General features: G+C 36.8%; 2 protein-coding genes across 2 annotated transcripts; one reads left to right on the plus strand and one right to left on the minus strand.

The window, feature by feature from the left end:
* Nucleotides 1–401: 401 nt before the first annotated feature.
* On the minus strand, nt 402–15,379 carry LOC127865596 (calmodulin-like protein 4). Its single transcript, XM_052405454.1, has 5 exons — nt 15,255–15,379; nt 15,142–15,172; nt 7,097–7,234; nt 6,285–6,467; nt 402–2,644 (listed from the first exon to the last, which is right to left on the minus strand). The coding sequence occupies exons 1-5, from the start codon at nt 15,255–15,257 to the stop codon at nt 2,550–2,552; spliced, it is 450 nt and encodes a 149-aa protein (XP_052261414.1). The 5' UTR covers nt 15,258–15,379; the 3' UTR covers nt 402–2,549.
* Nucleotides 15,380–17,510: 2,131 nt separating this feature from the next.
* On the plus strand, nt 17,511–21,852 carry LOC127865592 (integumentary mucin C.1-like). Its single transcript, XM_052405449.1, has 4 exons — nt 17,511–17,663; nt 17,895–17,963; nt 18,918–19,055; nt 21,147–21,852. Exons 1-4 carry the CDS (start codon nt 17,624–17,626, stop codon nt 21,770–21,772), a joined length of 873 nt encoding a protein of 290 aa, XP_052261409.1. The 5' UTR covers nt 17,511–17,623; the 3' UTR covers nt 21,773–21,852.
* Nucleotides 21,853–24,541: the final 2,689 nt, after the last annotated feature.

Here is a 24,541-nt window from a genome sequence, read left to right on the forward strand (position 1 = left end):
AGGAACTTGACCATATCATGACACTGTTGCCAGTACCAGTAGGACAACTTAAATAACAGTAGTCGAGCTTAAAACCGAACATCTACCACGGATGCAGACGCTGACACTAGGGGAGTAAGAAAGTTCACATATTTGTTGAAAACCAAAAGTCAAGCTAAATCGTAATTCTAGCTAAGTACCAACTAGTGGCATACAAAAGCTTTGTCACAGACAAAACAGGAATCCTCTACCCGTTGTCAGAGCATAAGCACGACTTCAATGATTTCAGTATGAATCTCACCGATAGTCAATAAACTGATGAAACTAGCGCAGGTCTAACAAACGTATTAGCTGTTTAGTTTGAGCTGGCAGAAAAGCACACTGGATATACTCGGGAGATTAACGCTAACATAATTTAAACATTATCTTCCAAATATATTTTATTATTAAATATTAAATGTAATAAATACATCTTCATTATACATAAAATTCACACAAACATTTACAACCATAAACAATGCAGAGTCATGTACAGTAAATTTATGTTCGTCTCAACAAAAACAATACAGCTTGCTTAACAAGAGCACCACATAACGGGTGCCACGCTCGGCTGCGAAAGCTTGTCAGAATTTTTTTTTTAGAGGTCACAGTGACTTTGACCTTTGACCTAGTGACCCAACAAGAGATGTGTTTGTCAGAAACACAATGCCCCCTACTGCGCCGCATTGAAATAACAATTTTATTTATCATTTAGCAGGTATAGAAATCATCTCCCTTTAAAGGTTATTACTTCCCTTGAATTTTGTCCAATCCAACCGGGGGGGGGAGGGGGGGGGGGGGGGAGGGTCTCACAGTCAATTACGACCATGTCAGACATCACTGACAAACAAGGCCTGTGGTTTAAAAGAGATCATAACCCGAGTTGATCATGTTTCTATGGACATAAGTCCACAGGTATGTAATGATCATCAAAGAAATTATATAATTTAAAAAAACTTTGAAAAATCAATCATTTGGGTTATAAATAATCAAAATAATAAATCTGTACAGTAACTGTGAAAAGAACTTCAATTCTTGGTAATGAAATATATAATATGAGATTTATAATTATATAAATTACTTCCCTTGAAAATAATTGTCTGTAACAAATCTCTATTTTTAGTAGCAAATAATTCAAAGCCACTATACTGTGACTGTAGATTCACCACTCAAAATATGCAGCTCCATGAGATACACATGCATGCCAAATATATAAAGTGGCTATGTTCAATATTGAATAATTTTCTCCCTTAAATCTGTATTGTTTACCATAGACCATAAAGGATGACCTTGACCTTTTACCACAATGTGTTTGTCAGAAACACAATGACGCCTACTGCGCCGCTTTGATTTATTTAACAAAAATATATACGTGGGCAGGTCAGATAACTTTGTCCATTTAAAGCTTATTACTTCCCTTGACTTTGTTTTTTCGACCCTAGACCTAGAAGGATGATGTTCACCTTGAAATTTTACCACTCAAAATGTGCAGCTCCTTGAGATACACATGCATTCCAAATATCAAGATGCTATCTTCGATATTTAAAAAGTGATGGCAAATGTTAAGATTTTAGCACGACGCCTTCAGCGGACGACGAGCTGGCTATGACAATAGCTCGGGTTTTCTCCGAAAACAGCCTCGCTAATAATATTAAAATGCCAGCATTCAGTGCAGATGAATTTTATTTTAAAACTAATTGTTCACATTTGGGCGAAATTCACCAAGCAGTGAAAGGACTTTGAAAACACATACATTACCTTAGTTTGTTCATGTAATAATGTGAACAAGTCTGATCAAACTTGGAAATCAGTATTTGGTAAACCAATCTTAGTTTGTTTTATCTGTTAAGACCATAAGACATTAACAATCTTTACAAATACAAGATACATATTGTTCAGCGTAATTGATTATGCAATGCGCAAACTTGATAGCAATGTCGTAAGCAAGCATAGTAATATAACAAAAACAACTATTGGGAATGTGTGCACATTAATGAGGATTCAATAAACACCCAGTCAGGAATTGTTTCATGTGTCCATTGGTGAGGTTCACAAGATACGACATTTTAGCATGCAATCAGAACAATTCATTAAGATAGTATTTCATACAAAACCTGCCTCCACAATCTACTATGTTATCTAAGTAATCAAGAAGGTATGATTTGAGCAATCTTTGTAGAGGACCACAAGACTATTTTCACATCAAATTAACCCCTGACCCTTACCGTTCATTAAAAGAAGATTGATAAAATTATTGACATTTTTAATCTATATCAATATTGTGACCACTGGGATGTGCTCAGGTAAGCTTAAAGAACAAAAGTGATCATGAACAGAATGGGTGATGTTGTTTATAAAATACAATAGTAATCTGGTGCATGTTGGGTAACATTTTTTTAAATACAAAAGAAATTCCATACAGTTTGTTCATGAAGTGCACTAGCAATGCGGTGCAGGTTGGCTTAGGTTCTTTATAAAGTTCTCTAGTAAGTAATCAGGTACAGAATTAGTGACATTGGTTATGACGTTCCCTAGTAATCTGGCACAGGTTGGGTGACATTGTTTATAAATTCTTGGTATCGGATCTGGGCTCCGTTCACTCCACCATCACGGAAAAGGTCATCAACTGAAACAGCAGGATACACTCTGTCAAGGCCTCAAAGGGAACAGTTTTCAAACAATTTGTGTTGCATTTAGCAAGAGACAGTTAGCACATAAAATGTTTGAAATTTGTGCACATGATTATCTGTAAATATACACGGAAAATTGATCATATCAAAACAACTGTCAAACTATTTTTAATTTAAATGCACACAAATATTAAGCATATGCATGCATTATTTTTGCAAAAACAGCTGCCAAAACATCATAGCTATTTAACCAAACAGTGTTCTGTGCTTCTTAAAAATGTGATTTATTGTTGTTTTTTATTACTCAATTGTTAATATTTTGGACAAAGTTTGTTTAAACTACCGGAACAATTTTCAGACTCACAATGTTTTCAATTGAAAGAACAATAAAACCTGTAAAAATCACATATCTTTGATAATCACACACAAACTACTGCATGACTGCAAACTGCAAAAGCAGTCTATCTTATCAATGGCATTGATCACAAAAACCACAAACTAACTCTTAAACTTAACAGTGACTATAACCTTTCAACATCTTATCATGAGCTTGTGAGCTTAACAATCTTTGCACTTTTTAAGCAAATAAAAATGATTCAGAAAAATTTGATAGTGATCATTGACAGAATATTTATGTGACCGTTCATGTAGCTGCGCTTATTATTGAAAAAATCTTTCACTTAGTGATGCAAGCATGAAATTTGGCATAAATTACCTTTAGGTACCCCTTTCTTTAAAAAGCACGTTAGCCACTTGAAAATTCAAAATGGCGGCATTTTTTTTCATGATGGCCGCCAATACTCTGTTTTTAGCAAGAAGTACTAGTAGGGTCAATATATGAAAAAAATACCTTCAACCACCAAAACATTGTGACAAAGGGTATTTTAACTGATCCTGGTAGGGTAGAAGGTTCTTTAAAACATATCAAAACACACAATCAGACCTCCGGAAAGTTGTTTTTTTTCAAGATGGCTGCCAATTACCTATAAATGATTATAACTATGTAACTATACAATCAAATTAGATGAATGTGTTGTCTATACCTAAGTTTCAAGGGGCAAAGAACACATAAAGATCATCAGACATTGTTTAAGTTTACAAAAGTACACACAAATCCAACATTGCGTCTAAAATGGCCGCCAAGATGGCCGCCAAACCCTATTAATGATCATAACTATGTAAATATCCACTCAAATTTGATTATTTTGGTGGCTATACATAGGTTTCAAGGGGCAAAGAACACAATAAGATCATCAGACATAGTTTAAGTTTATTATATTACACACAAATCCAACATGGCGTCCAAAATGGCCTCCAAGATGGCCACCAAAATCTATTAATGATCATAACTTTGTAACTTTCCACTCACAATTGATGATTTTGGTGTCTATACCGAGGTTTTCAGGAGCAAAAAGAACACATTACGATTGTCAGACATAGTTTAAATGTATTATGTTACACAGAAATCTCACATGGCGTCAAACGACACAATACGAAGGACCACAAGTCCATTACTTTTGACGTGATGCTTGTTATGTGAAACACCATAGTTTGGACCTGCCGTGATTTTTTTATTTTGACAAGAGGATCAATATTTTTCAGCTTCAGGCAACACTGAATTTGCAGGGAATGATGCGTATCATGCACCAGAAAATACAGTACCCTGGGCTGCAATTGTCATTCAAATTCTTGCCTATGATTAATATGTACAATGGGGAAAAAGCATGCATTCTGTCAACATAAGCCTTAGTTTGCAACCATGCCCCAACCTTCACACCATTGTAACGTTTGACCAACCCTTGTATTGGAAGGCTGCCAAAATAATCACTGCTGCGCCACAAAGTAGTTTAAAGTGTTGATTAGAATTCGGGATGTTTCATAATCGTATGAACTTGCGGGTGGGGGGGGGCAAAGGATCCCTCATGGTGGAAACCACTCTCAAAAACATACTTTAAGCAGTCTATAGAGAAAATGCGCACAATTGTGCACATTGTGACCTGAAAAACTGTCAAAGGGGCTTCACGGGACCATCTTCTTGTTGAAAAGTGCATACACAGCCAGCTTACACTTGAAATGGCCCAGGAAGATCCAGACATTCAGATACTGCTGGATCATGCAAAGGATTTGTACTCCTCCCTTCTTAGGGGCAAAATGACGCTAGCAGATGATATGTTATGCGATTTATATCAAACCCGAGAGGGCTACAGAGAAGAAGAAACATGAACTTGCCCAGACCTCAAAGACAAGCATAGTATGGCTGAATTATCAGCTTATGATTAACAATTCAATGGTGTTGATTAAAGCATATCGTACTGGGTGTTGGCTGATGCATTAGCAGGCAGTGCCCGATTTGCTATTCATCTTTGCTGCAAATAAGCGACCTAGAGGAAACGCACCCAGACGTTTATCGAAAGTTCAGTATTGGTTTTCATGTTGTTCGTAGGAGCCATCATTGCTATGCTGGGCTAGGACGTGATCTTTTAATTGAGCACACATTGATGATGTGTTTATAGAGCACATGTGGTCTTACTCGCGGCAGTGAAATGGCCGAAGAAACACAAACCCCTTGGACCCTATCTGCATCATCCGAGCACTACAGTGGGATGCAGGATTTCACAGATCTGACATATACTTCAATTTCACAACACAAAGATTTAACTGAGGCGTGCATCAAAGGGGATTCTTTTGTTCTATAGAAAATGCAGACACAGATTACAACCAGCTCTCCATACACAGCTAACCCTTCTCTGAGAAACATGGTCAATAAGATAGTGGCTGGGTCAGATGTGAATGTTCATGCAGTTGAGGCCGTTGGAAAAACGATCATAAGAGATATCATAGGAAAGTCGGTCTTTGCTTATAAATTCATGAGAAAATACAGAGCCAAAGCTATTGGGAATAGCCTGGCTGATAAGATCGCTTCCGACCGTGCTTTTTATCCTGCTCTTCTGTTCCAGCGTTTCATGGTGGTGTCAAAATCTGGAGATCCTTCCCTTGCAGTCGTTTTGTCCTTTGAACTGAGCTCCCATCCTGCTGTTTTCTTTGAAACCAAGAACATACTGTGTACAGCAGATAAGCCTCAGATCGCTCAGGCAATTTGAGAGTACGCTATAGACACATCATGTGAGGCTGAGATGAACTGTATTCATGAAGCAGATGCATGATGAAGGCACTATTACAAAATCAAGTAATATTCACAGCAGTAAAACCTTTCAGAGAATTTGTTTCTTTTTTTTCATTTTTCAATCCTGATGGCGGCCATCTTGAAAATGGACGCCATTTTGAAATTTTCTATTGGCTAACGTGCTTTATCAAATCTATAGTAACTGAACAGTATATGTGCCAAATTTGGTGCTTGCATCACAAACTGAAAGATTTCTTGATATTTAGACTTAATCTGCTGAGCAAATGTTCAAAATCAAGTCAGCAGAATCTGTGTAGAATATTGAAAGTTTTCTGTACTTTCATTTACTGTAAGTTAAATGTCATTCCCCACTCTTGAACTCTTCTTCATCATCTGGATGACAGCCTATGCAGGAAAAGTAATATTCATCAAACCCTTGTACATATCATTATACTTATATGAACTTTTGTATTCACCCTTCACTGTGAGCTTCTCATTACCAGCCACCTTACCTTCATTGCGTTTCAGCTGCTCCCCAAGGTTTAGCAGTATATTCTTCACCTCGTTGGTCTGCACATAGCCCCGCCCCTCAGAGTCGTGGGCCTTGAATCCCTGCACAATCTCCTTCACAGCCTTCTCCTTCATGTTGTGAGTGTGCATCACCTCTAGAAATGAGGCAAAGTCTATCTTCCCATCTGAAACATAGAACAAATCACACAAACTTGGATAGAATCTATCTTCCCATCTGAAACAAAGAACAATTCACACAAACTTAGACAGAATCTATCTTCCCATCTGAAACATAGAAAAATTCATACAACACTTGACATAGTCTTTCTTCTCATCTTAAAAATATAGCAATTTACACAAAGTTAGACAGTCTATCTTCCCATCAGAAACATAGAACAATTCATACAAAATTAGACAGAGTTTATCTTCTCATCTGAAACATAGAACAATTCACACAAAAATAGGGAAAGTCTATATTCCCATCCGACAAACAAAACAAGGCAGAGTCTTTAATATATAAAACACAGAATAAAGTAGTCTTTCTTCCAAAATAGGCTATATTCCCAGGACAGTTTAACTTGAGGACAGAGAGTGAGAGACATACTGTCTGGACTAGAGATCAGTGACATGACACTTGGATTTGGAACAGCATCAAGAGTGGCACTTAAGGAAAGTGAGATGACAGTTGCCTTGAGGAGTAACACGCCAGTTTGACTAGTGGAGCTACCTTTTAGGTAGCCAACCAATGACTTAAGTTTTTGCTATATAGCAATCCCTACCAACTAAGGGTGTGTGTATACAGACAATGACCCACCTTTGACATATTTGCTGAAGTATGTGTGCACTTCTTCCTCTGTCGGACTGTAGGCCAGGGACCTCATTATCTGACCCAGTTCCTGGTCACTCTGGGTGTACCCTCGCTTGGCAATGAAGAAGAAACACTCCTTGAACACTGAAACAAACAATCACTTCCATGCATTTATTGTCTCTTTAAAACTGAGTTTTTTAACATAGTTTTCTAAGTGGCCAACACTAGCCAAAAATCAAATTTGTATAAAAATTGTGAGATATACGGCGTAGATACTCTTTACAGCCATTTTATGCTTACACGTAGGACATAACTCAGCAGTTCCTGAAATGTTATTTGGTTGTCAAATTCAACTAGGATTTTATAACAACACCTATCAAATTTCACATAGAGTGGACAAAAGATATTTCGATATTGAAGTTTACTGAAAACCAGATGAAAACTGAGTATACTAGAATTACAGGTGCTTAACATGAGCGCTTAAATGGCATTCAATTGCAAAACTGTTTAATTGGGCGTGCTCATTTTGAAACCCAGGGTCATTAAAAGAACAATCTTTGTAGAGGACCCATCATCTGATGACACATACCATATATCCACTGTATCTATGTGGATTTTCGTAAGGCATTTGATAAAATCAATCATAGCAAGTTATTTATCTCCTTAGAGAAGAAAGGCGTGCATGGTAACTTTCTTCGAATCCTTAAAGCTCTCTATGCAAATCTCAAGTCATGTATCAAAATTCAAAACCATATCACTGAGTTTTTCCCGTGTAACATCGGAACGCGTCAAGGTGACAAATCAATTTCAACCATCTTTAATCTATTCATTCTGCCCTTTTACGCAACAGGTGTAGTACTGGTATATTTATTACTGACGATATCCCAGACATTCTTTGTTTGATGTTTGCAGACGATGTGGCCGGATGTGCTGAAACTGCTGCAAAACTTCAACAGCAAATCAATATTATTGACCAATTTTGTTATGAATCTGGTATGGAAATTAATTTTGACAAAACTGAGATAAGCGTTTTTTGAGATGGTGGTCCTGTGCGCAAATACGAACACTGGTTTTATCGTGGAAATAAAATCAAAGTATCTTCTGTTTATAAATATTTAGGTATATTGCTATCATCAGGTCTCTCATGGTCGTCTGCCCACTCAAAACTAGTATCACAAGCTCAAAGAGCTCTATTTTCGATCAAAACATTTCAAAGACCTTTTGGCTATTTTTCAACTCCAGACTCATTTAAAAAAGTTGACTCTATGGTGAAGCCAATTCTTTGTTATGCGTCCCAAATTTGGGACTATGAATACGTTGATTCTATTGAAACTGTTCAAAACAAATATTTCATAAATTTACTACATGTTGCAAAAACCACAAACACGTGTATGGTTCTAGGGGACTGTGGTAGATTACCTTTATGTACGACATACTTTATCAATTGTATTCGATACTGGTGTACTTTATTAACCATGCCATCACACAGATATCCAAAACAATGTTACAATATGTTAAAATCGCTTGACGATGTAGGCAGAAAATGTTGGGTAACCAATGTTAAAACTCTCTCATACAAATACGTCTTTGGGTTCATATGGATAAGTCAAGATGTCGGAAACATAAATAGCTTTATTAGAATATTTAGACAGCGTGTTATCGACTGCTGTACGCAAAACTGGCACGCTTCTGTTGAAAATTCAAGTAGATGTTATCACTATAGGCACTTTCAAGTCTTTTGAATGTTGAGAAATACTTGTCATTAGATATTTATTTCAAATACCGTGCAGCCATGTCCAGATTTAGATTATCAAATCATAAATTAAATATTGAACTCTGTAGACATAGTGGTAAATTGAAAGAAAACCGTATATGTAGTTATTGCCTACAAAATTTAAACACATTAGTTATTGATTGTGAATTTCATGCCTTTTTTAATGTCATAAATATGATGATGTTAGAAATTCATATTTGTTTAACTGGTAAACACATGGTACTGATCCTCAAGATTTCTATGTACTGATGTATTCTCAGGATGCTGATATTGTAAGGATAATCTCTCTTTATGTGTACCACTTGATGCTATTGATATCTCATGAACATTGAAGTTTGACACAACTTAAACTCTTACAACTGTATTAATGACATGTATTTTGGGCCGGAGGCCTTTATGTACAAATTAAGAATTCTATTCTGTTCTGTTCTGTATCAAAGTTTTTTGATTTTAAAAAAGATTTTGAAAGCTTATTGTAAATCAAAATAAATCTCCAATAGGTCAGGACCAAATGTTACTCCAGGGCATTGATTTGAAGGGAGGATGGGGGGGAGGATGGGGGGGGGGGAAGGATTCTGGGTAGGGGTGTGGGGTATTGTTTGGGTGGAATCCATTGTGGTATTCAGGTAAGTGTTGTTTTGTCAAAGTAATAATAAAATGTTATCATAAATAAAGACGTTATGGCAATTTAAGCAAAATGTGTAATTATCTAAGTGTAAAAGGGGCCATAATTATGTCAAAATGCTTGAAACAGTGGTCTTGTTTATAGGTTGGGGTCATGTTGGTAAACAAGTATGCAACATATAAAAGCAATTTGTCAAAGGATATAGGAAATATTTGGGGTAGTACGCAAACTTTACCATAGATTTATCAATAATATGCATATTCTAAGTATAAAAGGGGCAATAATTATGACAAAATGCTTAATAGAGTTGTCTGCTCTTCTTTATAGGTTGGGGTCATGTTGGTAAACAAGTATGCAAAATATGAAAGCAATATGTCAAGGGACAAAGAAAATAATTGGGGTAGTACGAAAACTTTAACATCATTTGCACGCTAACGGAAACGCCGGGGTGAGTAGGATAGCTCCACTATATATATTTCATATATAATAGTCGAGCTAAAAATCATAGAGTTATGTGACCCTGGTGGTGAAGCCAGTTAAGACCCATGTTACCTGATTAGAATAAACTTTGTAGAAGACCAAAACACAATGTTTCAGTTTCAAAAGATTTTTTCATTTTTCATCTTTTTTTTCCAGCTATTTGAGATGTTTACCTTCATATGCACAGTACTGGAAATTTGAATAACTTTGAAAGAGGATCGCCCAAGAATTATTCCATTGAAATTTTGTGAACATAAGCCCAGCAGTTTAGGTACAGATGTTTTATTGATAAGTTTTATCATCATGCACAGTGAACAAAAGGGCATCCAAAATGTTCACCCTTACGGTTGTAAAAAGGTAACCTAAAATTTGCAGATATTGTATGATTCCCTGATCACTGCGGGGAATCACGTGACATACCTCCTATAGCATTTTTTCCTGCTTTTATATATATAAATAACAACCTTTTTCGAACATGACTTGTATTTAATTGAATTAATTTAATTTAATAAAATTAAACACTATGTAAACATGTAAAACTAACGCAGGATTTTGTGTTTTCTGATCATAGAACGGAACGTCATTTGGACCAAAAATTGCTTGGCTGATCACAGATGTTATTACAATTTTATTATGATAAACGTCGCATTTAAAGTAAAAACAGAAGCAGTTCAGATGATGTACTCAAAACCGTTCAGATGATGTACTCCAACAAAAAACATTCAGACGATGTACTATTTTCCGAATCCCTCGCCACAGATCTAAAAAAGCTTAAACAACGTGGAAAACTTTGTAAGAAATATTCTAAGCATGTAAGAAAGCTAAAACTGTTGTATTTATTTGTTTGTTTGTCATCTTGAATAGCAAACGCGTCAAAATAAAGTATATTCAGACGATGTACAATTTTAATTGTTTATTGTGTCTGAATGTTTGAGAAAACTACAGAAATCTCAGAAAAACGACAATTACCAGAGTACATAAGGAGACTAAGCGGGTACTTTGCGCATAGTTATCATTAATTTAGATATTATAAAATATGAGAATACTTCGATTTTCGTCATTAAGCGAGAGCTTTTTCTGCCATTTTGTGCGTACGATGTACTTTTGTGATCACGTGATTCCCCGCAGTGCTAATTTTTAGCATAACCTAATTTGTTTACATTAAGAACGCGGCTCTCATGATGACATCACAGGCATGCACTCTGAGTATTTTGTTTTAAGAATATCACTTAGCTTGAAAATAATTACAGACACGACTAAAATAAGGAAAAAACCAGTTTAATTGTTCTTAAAAATCTTACTCCAACTAAAATAATCCAAATATATGCCTATTTTGTGCATGCTTTCAGTACTCTTAATTAAACTTGCACATAAATTGCAGACCACTGCCCTAGTTTAAACTTACCGTAAAAACGCAGTCATAAGTCTACCCGGCTCATAAGTCGGGGGGTATACTTTGGTACCAAAATTGGAGATTTTGAGTATGTTAGCTTCATAAGTCGAGTCAGAAATTTTCTGTTTACAAATTTCATTAACAGACGCCATTTTAAATGTACACGAAGTTGCGGTAGTATTCTATACATTGCACATGACGTCACTGTGGAACTGTTGAACGTAGGCAAAGCCAACACATGTATTCTAAATTTCGTTTAATATATTCAATACGATTTATTGTGGAAATGGAAAATAATATTTTTCAATAAAGACGAGCAAAGCATTGGTCCACTCACAATTGTGTCCTTATTCTTACGCCAATCACGCACTAGATTCTCACTTATAACAAACTCACCTTCAGCAGCACTGTTGTTGTTTAAATTCTCCGCAAACTCTATCACACATATTTTAAATGTATCGTCATAAGCCTGGCGTTTGCGTTTGCCAGGCATTTTCAAAGATTTATCGTAAGTCCTTAGTTGTGTTTGTGTTTATCTAATTAATAAATGGTTGCACTCAATAATCTACGCTAGTAATTATCCACAACCATTTTCAGCTTTTAATCCGATGAAACAATATTATCACTGTAATCCAATCTTTGTACTTTTTATCTGACTGTCAAAACAATTGATTAGTGTCTCGGTAAAACGTGTTTTTATAACAATGATTGACATACCCAAGAGACGCTAACTCCACCTTTTTCTCTGTATTTGATTTATTTTAATGAAAATTATTTTATTTTTTCACGATTCCCTTCAAATGTTGCACGCACATTGCGAAAATAGGTTACATGACGATATACACACGTTCAGAGGGTAAATCTGTCCTGATTGGATGATAATTTCATCAAATCTTTTAATAGTAATATATATATGCCAACATTTTTTTGAACAAATTGCGAATGTTATTTCTTGTTCAACTCTTGAGCACTATTTCGTGTCAATGTTGCTCAAAAGAAGATCGACCGATAAAACAGAAACTTGTTAAACAGTAAATAGAAGTTATGAAAAAAGTCAAATCAATCTTTCAGTTTCTCTAAATTTGTTCAGTGAATCGAATTTTTGATGTTTTGTTGACCTCCTGCCTATTGCTTTCGAGTACTTTCGCTTTTCTGATGTGTCCTCTCGACTCAAGGTAAACAACGCATGTAGTGTATGTCATTTGCGGGTGTGTATGGAACTATCGGCTTTGTGTGGTTAAACACGCTGTAATTAAACAATTTTGACATGGGTTGAATGGAAATGAAATAAATCTTTAAAGGTACATCGTTTATTGCGGCATTGTTTGAATTAATTCAGAAATTATTTTAGAAGTTTCCTTAACCGCTCGACTCAAGGTAATTGGAGGATAATTTAAGCACATTTAATCAACGGGAACCAGTCCTTAAAAAATGTTCAAATATTCCCAGGATGCCAGGAAGATTGGTTATTATCATATGATGATAATAGCAGAACTTAAGGAGTGGAAACATCTTACAGTCAGACATCAGCAAAGCTTTATCACTTATTTGTTGAGAGTCAGCAGGGCTTTTATCTTGATTTGTGGAAAGGGCCTGTGTAGGGGTAAAAATTATTGACAAACTAAAGGAAAATATGGGATAGAAATATCCCAAGGCTAGTTGCAATAATTCAACTATCAGCTTTATAACCCAATGGGTTGCTGATAGTTGCAATGCGCTCTCTCTTGGCCATGGGTGCAAAATGTTATTAACAATGCAAGGGTTAAGGAACACTGAAACTGCAAGATTTTATACAAGTTTACCTATCTAAACCACAAACTCATCCAAATGGCACCATTAAAGCAAGAAATAATTGATTTTATTGACTTAGGTTTTGTTTTGTACTTGTATCCGCCATATTGGAAAATTGACCCAATATTGGTTAGGTTGCAGTACACCAATATTTTGCACGTCGGGTTATGTGCTCCAGCCTATAAAGTCGATAACGATGTGGTATTCTATACAGAATACACTGTTTCAAATTTAAACATAAACATGTCAGCGAGAAAAGTGTGTTGAAACATCGTCGTGTTTTTAAAGGGTGCATGCAAAGGATGACATCCGTTTGTTGCCATTCAGGTAAATTTAACATGTTTATGAAGTTTACTCATTATTTTCCTCAATTTGTCTCCAACAACGTCTGTTTAGTGAAGCGCACGGATTCGGTGTGCTGAACTGCTTCCACAGTCATTGAAATTCAGATTTAAATCTACAAGCAGGTTGGGCTAGTAATATGGGAATTTGTACTAGCCCAAGTCAGATTTTACTAGCCCACACATTTTTGTTAAAAATGCAGAAAAAATAATATAAAACATCCAAAGAAGCATTCATTTATTCAATCTTTAGAAAACAATACAACTCTCTTATTAATTTCATCCTCATCCACGTCAGCTTCCTTGTCATCTGAGCCAGCCTCTTTCGGATCCTGAAATAAGAAGAAATTAATTTCACACATGGATTACAATCTAATCACAATTTTAAATATATACATAAAGTTTAGGTAAACCATAAGCGGAACTGTATCCCATATATCCATGTATAAGAGAGAGCAAATCTGAACCACCAGAAAATATATAAGCGATTTAGTGCCAGGTTATTCTACAAAAAGCCAGATTACAAATGCGTTGATCACAATTACCTCAGATTTGCATTCGCAACCCTGCCAGCAACTTCCATTGGCTCTCCCTTCCCCAGTTTCGCCCACACATCCTCGCGACGTACTTCAATGACAACAGTTCCGCCATTACTCACTGTGTTCGAAACACAATGCAAAACATTTATTTTACATAATGGAAATCCGGGAACCACAAAACTATATGCGGTTTATGCGCAGTAATCCAATTATCGGCTGATTTCGCAGCACTTGTGCGCAATGTGTTAAAGACATAGGCGGCAGTTGATATAAGCGGCTCAAAACTTTGTTTACAATTATTGAAAATGAAAGTGGAACACGTTTTCTGTTTTCTTAATTTTATAAGCACGTCGGGCTTGTATTATTGGATTTCTCACAAGCCCGAAAGAAAAAGTACTAGTTTTTGCTGTCGGACTAGTGCGAATTTCGACGACTGCTTCCATGTTTATGAATGGGTGCATATGGACTACCAGAGCCGCCATAGCAAAAATTATCAAAGGCTCTGGGAGTCCGATTATATGGACTAATCCCAAGGCAGCGATTTTCCTCCTTCTATATAAAGTACCGGTAAACGGCACTTTCCCAATTACGAAAAAAATACAAATTTCCCAATTGCTGTCCTTAAATTCCAAATTAAAGGTTAAAAAAAAAAAAAAAAAAAATTTTTTTTTTTTTTTTTTTTTTTAAGCAACATTTAGTTAGTTTCCCTTTGCAGCTCTATAGCTTGAACCTAGGTATATATAATATTGACAGCTTGAAAACACTTGGTGATCAATTTTAAAGTATTTGGGAGCAAAAAATCAAATACACCAACTTCCCAATTTGAGGTTTTCACGAGTTGATTTTTCCCAATTTTGAGGTTTTCACGACTCGATTTTTCCCAATTTGACCTGTACGGGTACTTTTCCCAATTGGACAAGGAAAATCGCTGCAAGGCAAACTTTAAATTTGGGAAAAAATGCATAATGTTAACTAATAAATAGTCTTTCCTGTAATAGTCAGCTATTGACTGTAGGAAGTACGAAGTAGAATTGGCAAGAACAAGAAAAAGGCGTGGTCAATAATAATAAAACACGAAACATTGAGAGAGAATAGATCTACTACTTACAGTCGATGTCGTTTTGACTGAAAAACTTCGCCTGAAAAACACAAAAATGCGTTAACACAAACTCGGAAACAATACATTCAATAATACAGACGCGGAGATACGAACGAAATTACCATTTTATTCGTGCCTTTCTTGTATCGTGTGTTCGATTTGTTTTTGTTTTGTAAAAACCCAAAGACGAAAATGAGGGCCCAAAATGAGAGAACTTTGAGGTTACAATGCAACTTATTTCCGAGGTTTGTATATATGGAGTTTATCAGTTTGTCAATTAAGCTACTATTGTGTTTGTCTATGTACACTGTCGTATTTTGTTAAATATAAATTACTCGATGTACATGTGAATTTATTATTTACTCAGCAGAAGGATAATCGGAAAAGCTTTCTTTTGTTTTTTCTCCTTTACACGAAATTTCAGAAGTGCAATTGTATGCGTCTTTTATAACGACCAGGGCGGAAACGTCTTGGGGGCGAAACATCCGAGGACCCTTTTATAATCGCTACAACATTGATTATTTTAAATCTTAAAAACAAAACAAAAAGAAAAACAACAACAAGCGTACTTATCGAATTGCTACATTCAGGCAACATTAAACGAAGAAACAATGAAGCATGTAGGAGCAATGTCAAATTAGGGAAGCGTTATAGTATACTGCATTGGTTGGATGCAGGTACCACTTTGAGCACGTGATCAACACCTATGACCATGCTCAAAGGTCAATGCTAACGACGACACACTGTCAGACCTCATTCTTCTCGACATTGAGAAGGATAATGGTAGTCAAACGTCAGTTATTGGCTTAGTGGTTTATCGTTTCAATACACCACTTTCTGAGTAAACGATGTTCTCTCACTCAATCCCGCACATGATGTTATTAAATTTTATGTATGGACATTTCTGTTCGATTTCCTAGATGAAAATGTTGGCCTACACGACCCTTCGGTAGCTACGCCTATTTATTATATAATACTGATTATGAATATGTTATACCTATATGCATTGGGATGTCCAATCAATTGCACATAATAAATTGTATAAATGCATATTCAAACGTTCGCACTTAAAGAGTGTGACCGAGTGTGTACTTATTGCCTACGGAAGGTTCTAAGAAGGTTGAACAATTATGAAGCACTGGTGCAAGTCATTCGGCAACTATACGGAAACGCTAGCAGCGCCTCTCTTCTCAATGGGCAGAAGGATGACTTCTTCAGGACATCAATAGGCGTCCACAAAGTATGTCTGCTCTCCCCGTCCTGTTAAACCATTAATTGAGAAAAGAATGCAGGAAACCCTGCAAGGCCAAAACACCTCTCTCTCCATCGGTGGGAGACCCATCCCTCATGGATGGCATCGGCAGTGAACTCTGAGACCTCACCAACAGGCTATCTGAAAGAGCAGGAGCAAACGTGTTTTAGACATCACCATTAATGGCAAAAAGCTGGATGAAGTGACCAGCTCCAAGTTCTTGGGAGTAGCCCTGTCCAACTATGGCACAAATAGACGACAGCAATAGTTTTTGACCCACAATAATTCACCGCTCCCCATTGGCGATCGTCAAACGACGAAAGCTGGTTTGGTTTGGACGCGTCACCAGACATAACTCACTGTGCAACAATGTGCTCCAGGGCGTGAAAGACTAGACGTCCCTCCCCCTGGATGAGCTACTTACAGCAGCACACAAAAGACCTGACTGGCGTGTTTCCCTCATTTCCCTCCATTGTCAGACCGGTCGATGCAATAATAATAATGATGATGACGATGATTAATTCATGTTCGCAATATTGTTTGCATCATATTCTTAAATCCGTCCGATCGTTCTTCCGCCTCTCGATTATTTCGTTTCCGATGATATTAAGCTCGCTTATGAACAACGTTCACATTGTGTTGCTTGTGAGGAATAAAGTATTATTATGTCATTAATAAATCAAGCGTAAATACACGAAAAGTGATTTACTAAGTTACTTAACAATGGGATCAAATGCCCTTAAATAAACTTGCGCATAAACTTATATAACCCCGGTAATTATAAAGTTACTTATAGTGAGCATGAACACATCTGTCAGATATATTTGTGAATGGCAAACATTTTGTTGTAATCAACTTGCAAATAGTAATATACTAATTTTGTCTTAATGTCACACCAATTGTTAATTTAATACTAGTTTAAGAAGTGTATTCATTTGTGTTTTATCATCACATTAAACCTTTTAATAAGACAATCTCAGCCACTGGAGTCAGTGTTTTGAACAGAATGTATTATTGCTTATTATGTACAAACACATACATTAAATTATGTTAGATTATTTTAATGTTTCTAATCATATATCTCGATCGGCTATTAGTGCTTGTTTACATTCTGTGCGATAATTGCGATGTGTTACGTTCTAATTTCCATATCCCCGCCATTGTTTTCTTATCTTTGCAAAAGTAGCCTGTCTGTGTGCATTGAATTGTTTGTAACTGTCCTAAAATTCTGATCCACACATGAATCAAATGAAGGAGATCTTTTTGCTTATTGGCACATGTAAGATTTTTTTTTATTATTAAAGTATGCTGACGTAAACATAAAACCTATAGATAAGAAAGATGTTAGAAATCGTAAATATGTCTAGCTGCCTAAGAGTTGTCAGTTGTCTGGAAGTTAACATTTAAAATTTGTTTAAAAAAATGCAGATTCTATGCACATATAATTATACAGATCAATCATTTAAGTCGAAACTGAAAATACATCTATTATATATCATATATATTTTAGTGAGCACAGCTTTATGCGTTAAACAGCGCTTCATCGTTGATTCCGTGCCGGGTGGCAGTCCATTCCAGAGTAAGGGATTACTATATTATTGAATAGTCTTATTTGTAGTCGATCCCTGTCCGGTGGAAGTCACAGGGTCAGTTTTTTGCGCTAGTATTAAATAGTCTAGTAATAGCCTGTCGCACGGACGTCATTCCCTGTCGGGCGAAAGTTAATTCCGCTGTACGTCTTAACACTAGTATTGAATAGTACAGATCGCGATAAATCCCTCTCCGATGGCAGACCATTTCATAGCAAATGGTTACACAAGTATTTAATAGTCTAGATCGCGGTCAATCCCTCTATCATGGCAGTTCATTCCGGAGCAAATGGTAACTAAGTATCGAATAGTAAAGACCGCGATCAATCCCTCTTTGATGGCTGTCAATTTCAAAACAAATGGTTACTAGCGTATGGAATAGTCTAGATCTCGGTCAATCCATGACCGGTATCTGTCCATTATAGAGTAAATGATTCGATTTTATTGAGTAGTCTTACGTGTGGTAATGCCCTGCTAGTTGCAAATCCATTTCTGAGTAAAAGGTTACGATAGTATTGAATGTTATAACAAGCGGTCGTCCCCAACTATGCGAAAGTTATCGAATTGAACATAAAGAATCGAAGTCACAACGTGGAATACAAGGAGTAGGGTCGGTACATAAAATATGGTCGATCTTATATGGACGGGAAAAAACGTTGTGTACGCCTAAATGAGGATATACATGACTGTGTATGTCAGATCATATGGGAAATTATGTATGTTCATATATATATATATGTATGCCTATTGATATTGCATTTCTTGTTATATGGAAATATATGTATGTTTACAGTAAATAACATGTTTGTTTATATGCAACTGAATGTCTGTTCATATGGATATGTGTGTAGTTTGATGTGTCAACCCGATGGCTGCTCACGTGTGTCAGTTTATGAGGATATATATATGTCTTGTAATGGGGATATGTGTGTGCCTATGTTCAGTTTCCGGAAATGGTGGCTCCTCCAGCAGCTATACGGCGTGCAGTCCACAGCAGCTCACTTGCTCGCTCAATTGCCCTTCCGGTTACGTAAAGGGTGTGACCGGATGTGATTACTGCCAGTGCTCGGGTACCACTCACCGTGAGTTCTGTTAAAAATATATGGATAAAGGTTATTTTATTCGTACCGAGCCTGATAATTTCAAACAAAATCGACAGTTACCTTTTTTTTTGCATAAATCCTACCACTATTTTAACCCACAAGAAAACAACGTGTTAATTGTGAGCTTATGCGATGACCTTTCGCCGGTCTACCGTCGTCACCATTTTGCATGTGAACACTTGTAAAAGCGACCTTTATTGCCAATATTCATAACAACGCCAGAATTATTTACCAAAAGAACTTTCGGACTACTTTAACTGAGTCAAATGAGGAAACAAAACTGCGCAGGTAGTTCAAATTTGAAGAAAATTATGTGAACGCTCTAAAAATTATAAATTTTTGACAAAGCATCATGACAATTGCTCAGAACATATGTTCTGATGAAATGTCAGCTGGGTTCAAAAATGATTCAGGTCCGTTAACTGACAACATGTTCGACACTGGGGAGGAGCAGTTTTCATCAATCATTGCTAAAATGAAACCATGTAAATACTTTAAAAGTTACATAATATTGTAGTCCAATCTTAATGAAACTTTCTCAGACCATTTGTTCTAATCATATCCCTACTGAGTCTGAAAATGGTTCCGGTCCATTGAACAACATGGTCGCCAGGTAAAGGGGAAATTTTTCTTATATATGGCTAAAATGATATACATGTATTTTAAACACTATAACAGTCACATTTTTGGACCACTCTTGATATCTAATCATAAATACGAGTTCGAAAACGTTTTTGCTTTGTTTTCAAGCATGAACGCCATGGTGTGGGGCAGTTTTAGAAGTTTTTGAATTCCCAGTCATCATGCACCTTGCTGTAAACATTTGTTCTAAGGATCGTTTTTCTTTGTTCTTTTTTCAATTTAAATGCAATAATATAATTGGCGGAGTTTGACAATGGTTCAAGTTCGGTTGCCAGGCAGGGGTGGGGCTATGAGGGTGGGTCTGTTTACCTTCGGCTAGAGTGAACTATTTCAACCATCTAGATGATTCATGTTTAACAAATCATCGTAAAGCTTGCTGATAATATCTCATCTGATTCAAAACTGGCCATTGAAAAACATGGCTGTCGGGGGTTTTGGGTGGGTCGCAGTGTGTCTTCATATGGCTTAAGTGAAAACTCGTTGAGATCGAACAGTGTTCCGGTCCATCGAAATAATTGCTGTCAGGGACGGGGGGGGGGGGGGGGGGGCAGTTTCTTCATATGTCTGCTATGAAAACATGTGAACTCTAAATGTTCAGTTCAGATTATGAGTGGTTCAATAGACTATCCGTCACTGTCTTAGGCATTTTTTCATAATGTTAGTTTGTTTTAACAACTACGCCAAATTGATGAATTCATGAAAAATACAGGGCAGCGAACATAGTTACAAGTCCAATAGATTGCAAAGATGCTGCGAAATCGCAATCAGTTCTAATCGTTAAACATTTCCCACATAAATACATATTTTTTTAAATCGAGCTCATTGATAAATTATTGAACAGGATACTTTAAATCCATGGCACGTTAGAGAACACGTATCGGCTTAATTGTATGAAGTTGTTTATTTGACATTTGATATATCGTTTCAGTAAGCTCTAAACTCGTTCAAACATTGCTGGTTAATGTAATTATATTTATAACTGATGCATTTCGATACTTGGCTGCGATGTTGTTTTGTTCCATTTATGAGGTAACACCAATTCCAAAACGGCTGTTTAATGTACATATTTCAAATAAAAAGATTGATAGCAATCTGTTTGTTGCGACTTGATTCCGGGTAACAAAACGCTGCTACAAATATTTACAAAAGATAACGCTAAATTCGTTTACAACATAAGCTATTTAACCCATTTATGCCTAGCGTCTAGAAAATGGCCTTGGCAAACAGCGTAGACCCAGATGAGACGCCGCATGATGCGGCGTCTCATCAGTGTCTGCGCTGTTTGCTTGAAGGAATTTCTGTAAGAAATATTCTAAACATAGAAATTAATATACTAGACATCCCTAGTTTTGGAAATAAATTGATTCAATCTAGAAGGATTGGAGAGTCCACTAGGCATAAATGGGTTAATTGATTTCGCCATTTCAGCACCGACAACGACTGCCTCACACGCAATAGACTGTCTGGCGTCAAAGCTACAGTGCGCCCGTCACTGCGGGGAAGCTGGCTACGAAGCGGACCCGCATGACTGCACGTTCTGTGTTTGCAAAACATTGCCATCCGTTGCGACATTGGCTGCGCTGACCTCAACGGTGGATCAGTGCTTCGTCGCCAAGATTCAATGCCACCAACGGTGTAGTAGCCTCGGATACACCAGTAAGATGTTTGACTGCACGGGATGCCTATGCACACCCCCAGAAACGACGCAACCCACCACCACAACGACCACAACCACCACAACCACCACAACCACTACACCCGTACCAACCACTATAAACGCATGTGAGCAGAATCAGTTACGCTGTAGCACCCGATGCTCCACAATAGGGGGATATTTTGGGCAAACATTCGACTGTACCGGATGTGTGTGTCTGCCGGTAACCTCCACTACACAACCGGCCACCACCACGCACAAAGAAGTGACGTCACAGTCTCACACGACGGTGAGCCCGCAGCGATGCCTGGCTGCCCGGATGCAGTGCGCCACCCAGTGCGGCCTGGCGGGATACATGGTAGATCCGGCGGACTGCATGTTCTGCGCGTGTAAGCACTAAAGGACACTGTATATTCATGCCAGACTGTTGGTTGTATATGAATGTGAAACATTATTACCTATATAAACGTTAAAAACGCACATTATTTATAGAATATAAATTCGTACATTTACATTTCCAGTAAAACAACCTTGATGGAAATCGCATCATATGTACTTATATATCTCTGCACTCATGTTAATATGGGTTGTACCAATTGACACTTTCAATCGCTTTAAATATGTAGTCATGTACCATACATCAAAGTAAATAAAGCAAATGTTTAACAAAACTATATCAGCACACAGACCAGTTTCCGACCATAGAGCTTATTGAAATGGCAAACATGCCGAGTTAAACTATATCAACACACAAACCAGTTTCCGACCATAGAGCTTATTGAAATGGCAAACATGCCGAGTTAAACTATATCAACACACAAACCAGTTTCCGACCATAGAGCTTATTGAAATGGCAAACATGCCGAGTTTTATACATGTTCTGAATCATCAACACCAGCAAAGGTCGTCGTGGGGTAGTGGGTAATGTGTCCGCATAGCGACCGGGGGTCGATGCTTCGATACACACCGTGGGGGCGTTTCTTAGATCTCAGACAAAGACACCAATCAAACCAGGAAACGGACTCGTGAGCGTTTCACTAAGCCTATGACTTCCTTAAAAATAAGGCTTATATAAAATATGTGTAAACTTCACACCAACAACATGTCACAGGTTATATTGAAATCCGATTTAAATGATTGAACAAAAAGGCATATTATCTTTGGAAATGATTTTAACAGGGGCATGATTTTAACAAACTTAATTTGTAGAGGACTATTTTGCAAAGTTACAAATTAAATATTTAATCTCTGACACTTGCGGTTTCAGAGAGGAATTTTTAGTTGTTTTTTTTTTATTTAGGTATCTTCAAATCCTATGACTCCCGGGGCTTGGTTTTAAAACAATGGATATAACCTGAACTCTCTTAGTAGATGGCCACACGACGATGTCACCAACAATATTACACCCCTAATCGCCGGAGGTTCAGTGGAAATGATTATTAAAGTTACTATATAACTCTTTTTATATTATGTAACGATGAGGCATTTCCCGATTGACCGAATAGGCGTGATTTGAACAATATTTGTTGATGGTCCACACCCATAATTAAACCGCTGAGTCTTGTCGTTTCAGATGATAAGACTTTAAACTTTCCACTCTCAGAATATTTGTTTAGCTATGCAGAAAGCTGGAACAATTTGAGCAATTGTGAAAGAAGGTCACCCATGGCGACGTTCATGGTGAGACAGTCAATTTTCGCTGTTTTATACTGATAATATACCTGGACGTTTCATGAAAATCTGCATTGCGGTTAAGGATATGTCGTTTGAAACCAATTGATGGCGACACACGATTGACGACACACGATGTAGGCAGATGGCAACTTACCACAATGGCTCACCGTAGCATGAAGTCGTGCGTCGTAAGTCTCCATCATTATACTTCAAACGATATTTCCTCTTCCATACAATGTATGATATCTTTTAGTAAGAGATATCCTTATATATGGAAATGAATGCTAACAGCAGTTAAAATAAAAGGAAATACTTTAGCCCTGGAAAGAACTTTTCATAAGATGAAGAATGTTTACATATAAATTAACACAACACAAATCGTATTTCGTGCAAGTACGGAATTTGGAAAAAGCCGCTTACTCGAGAATAGAATAAGAGGCGTGAAAATTAACACATGTTTGGATCCGTCGAGAAAAGTAGATTCAAATGAAGATGAAAACAATGAATAAGGCAACCAGCTTCTTTTAATTCATCAAGATAGCTTTAGTGTCAATTGGGAATGTTGTGGCCTCTACTTAAGAAGGTACGTTAATCATAGTTATCTTCATGAATCATTAGGGAATGAGGAATGCGGGTAAAAACACCCAAGGAAGATGGAGGTCGTTATATGAAAGGATTATGTTTTTAGAGCAACACCGCAACGGTCATTCACTAGGACTTTAAATTTGTATAAAGAAACATTTATCGTTCGGCTAGATAAAGTGTCTAATCATAAACAGTACATAACAATAATAAATGCTTGGTTTATTAAATATGATTGTGGCATCTTAAAATGTGTATAAAAACTTGCCATGTAATGATTACTTTTGATTGTAAAATTAGCTGTCCAGAACTTTATGGACGTTAAGACATCAAATATGCACACTACCCAATCCTGCTTCACATTTGCTCTTCATTTCCCTTGAAAACGTTGTATTCACATTTAAGTTTTAATCATGTTGTCACAAATACATGCGTAACCTGAGTTTTGCATTAATATGATTAGTTGATTTGTGGTACATGTAATTTAAAGCTTTTAACTGTTAAATCGTTCACGTGAAAATTGTCAGTTACTGGACAGATAATGTTCTCGATTAAACATGGTAACAACGCATTAACCCATTTATGCCTAGTGGACTCTCCCATCCTTCTAAATTGGATCAATTTATTTCCAAACAAGGGATGTCTAGTATATTTATTTCTATATTTAGAATTTTTTTTTTACAGAAGTGCCTTTAAGCAAACAGCGCAGACCCTGATAAGACGCCGAATCATGTGGCGTCTCATCTGGGTCTACGCTGTTTGTCAAGGCCTTTTTTATAGACGCGATGCATAAATGGGTTAAATACCTTATATAACTAGGACTTGTCACTAAACCCCCCCCCCCCTCCCGACACCGCATATTTACTTTTAAGTTGCAAGTTTAAAAAATGAGAGAAATGCATCCTTTGGCGTG

This window comes from Dreissena polymorpha, chromosome 2 (assembly GCF_020536995.1).
Source record: "Dreissena polymorpha isolate Duluth1 chromosome 2, UMN_Dpol_1.0, whole genome shotgun sequence".
NCBI lineage: Eukaryota > Metazoa > Mollusca > Bivalvia > Myida > Dreissenidae > Dreissena > Dreissena polymorpha.

Excerpts from the sequence above, each read along its gene's own strand:
- LOC127865596 (XM_052405454.1), bottom strand. Across the intron at positions 7,235-15,141 it reads CAGTCAAAACGACATCGACT|TGTTCAAGGAGTGTTTCTTC; the intron begins GTAAGTAGTAGA and ends TGTTTGTTTCAG. Across the intron at positions 6,468-7,096 it reads CTTCAGCAAATATGTCAAAG|ATGGGAAGATAGACTTTGCC; the intron begins GTGGGTCATTGT and ends TCTATGTTTCAG.
- LOC127865592 (XM_052405449.1), top strand. The coding sequence starts at position 17,624 with ATGAATCAAATGAAGGAGATCTTTTTGCTTATTGGCACAT. Across the intron at positions 17,664-17,894 it reads CTTTTTGCTTATTGGCACAT|TGAGCACAGCTTTATGCGTT; the intron begins GTAAGATTTTTT and ends TATATATTTTAG. Across the intron at positions 17,964-18,917 it reads GGGTGGCAGTCCATTCCAGA|TTTCCGGAAATGGTGGCTCC; the intron begins GTAAGGGATTAC and ends GCCTATGTTCAG.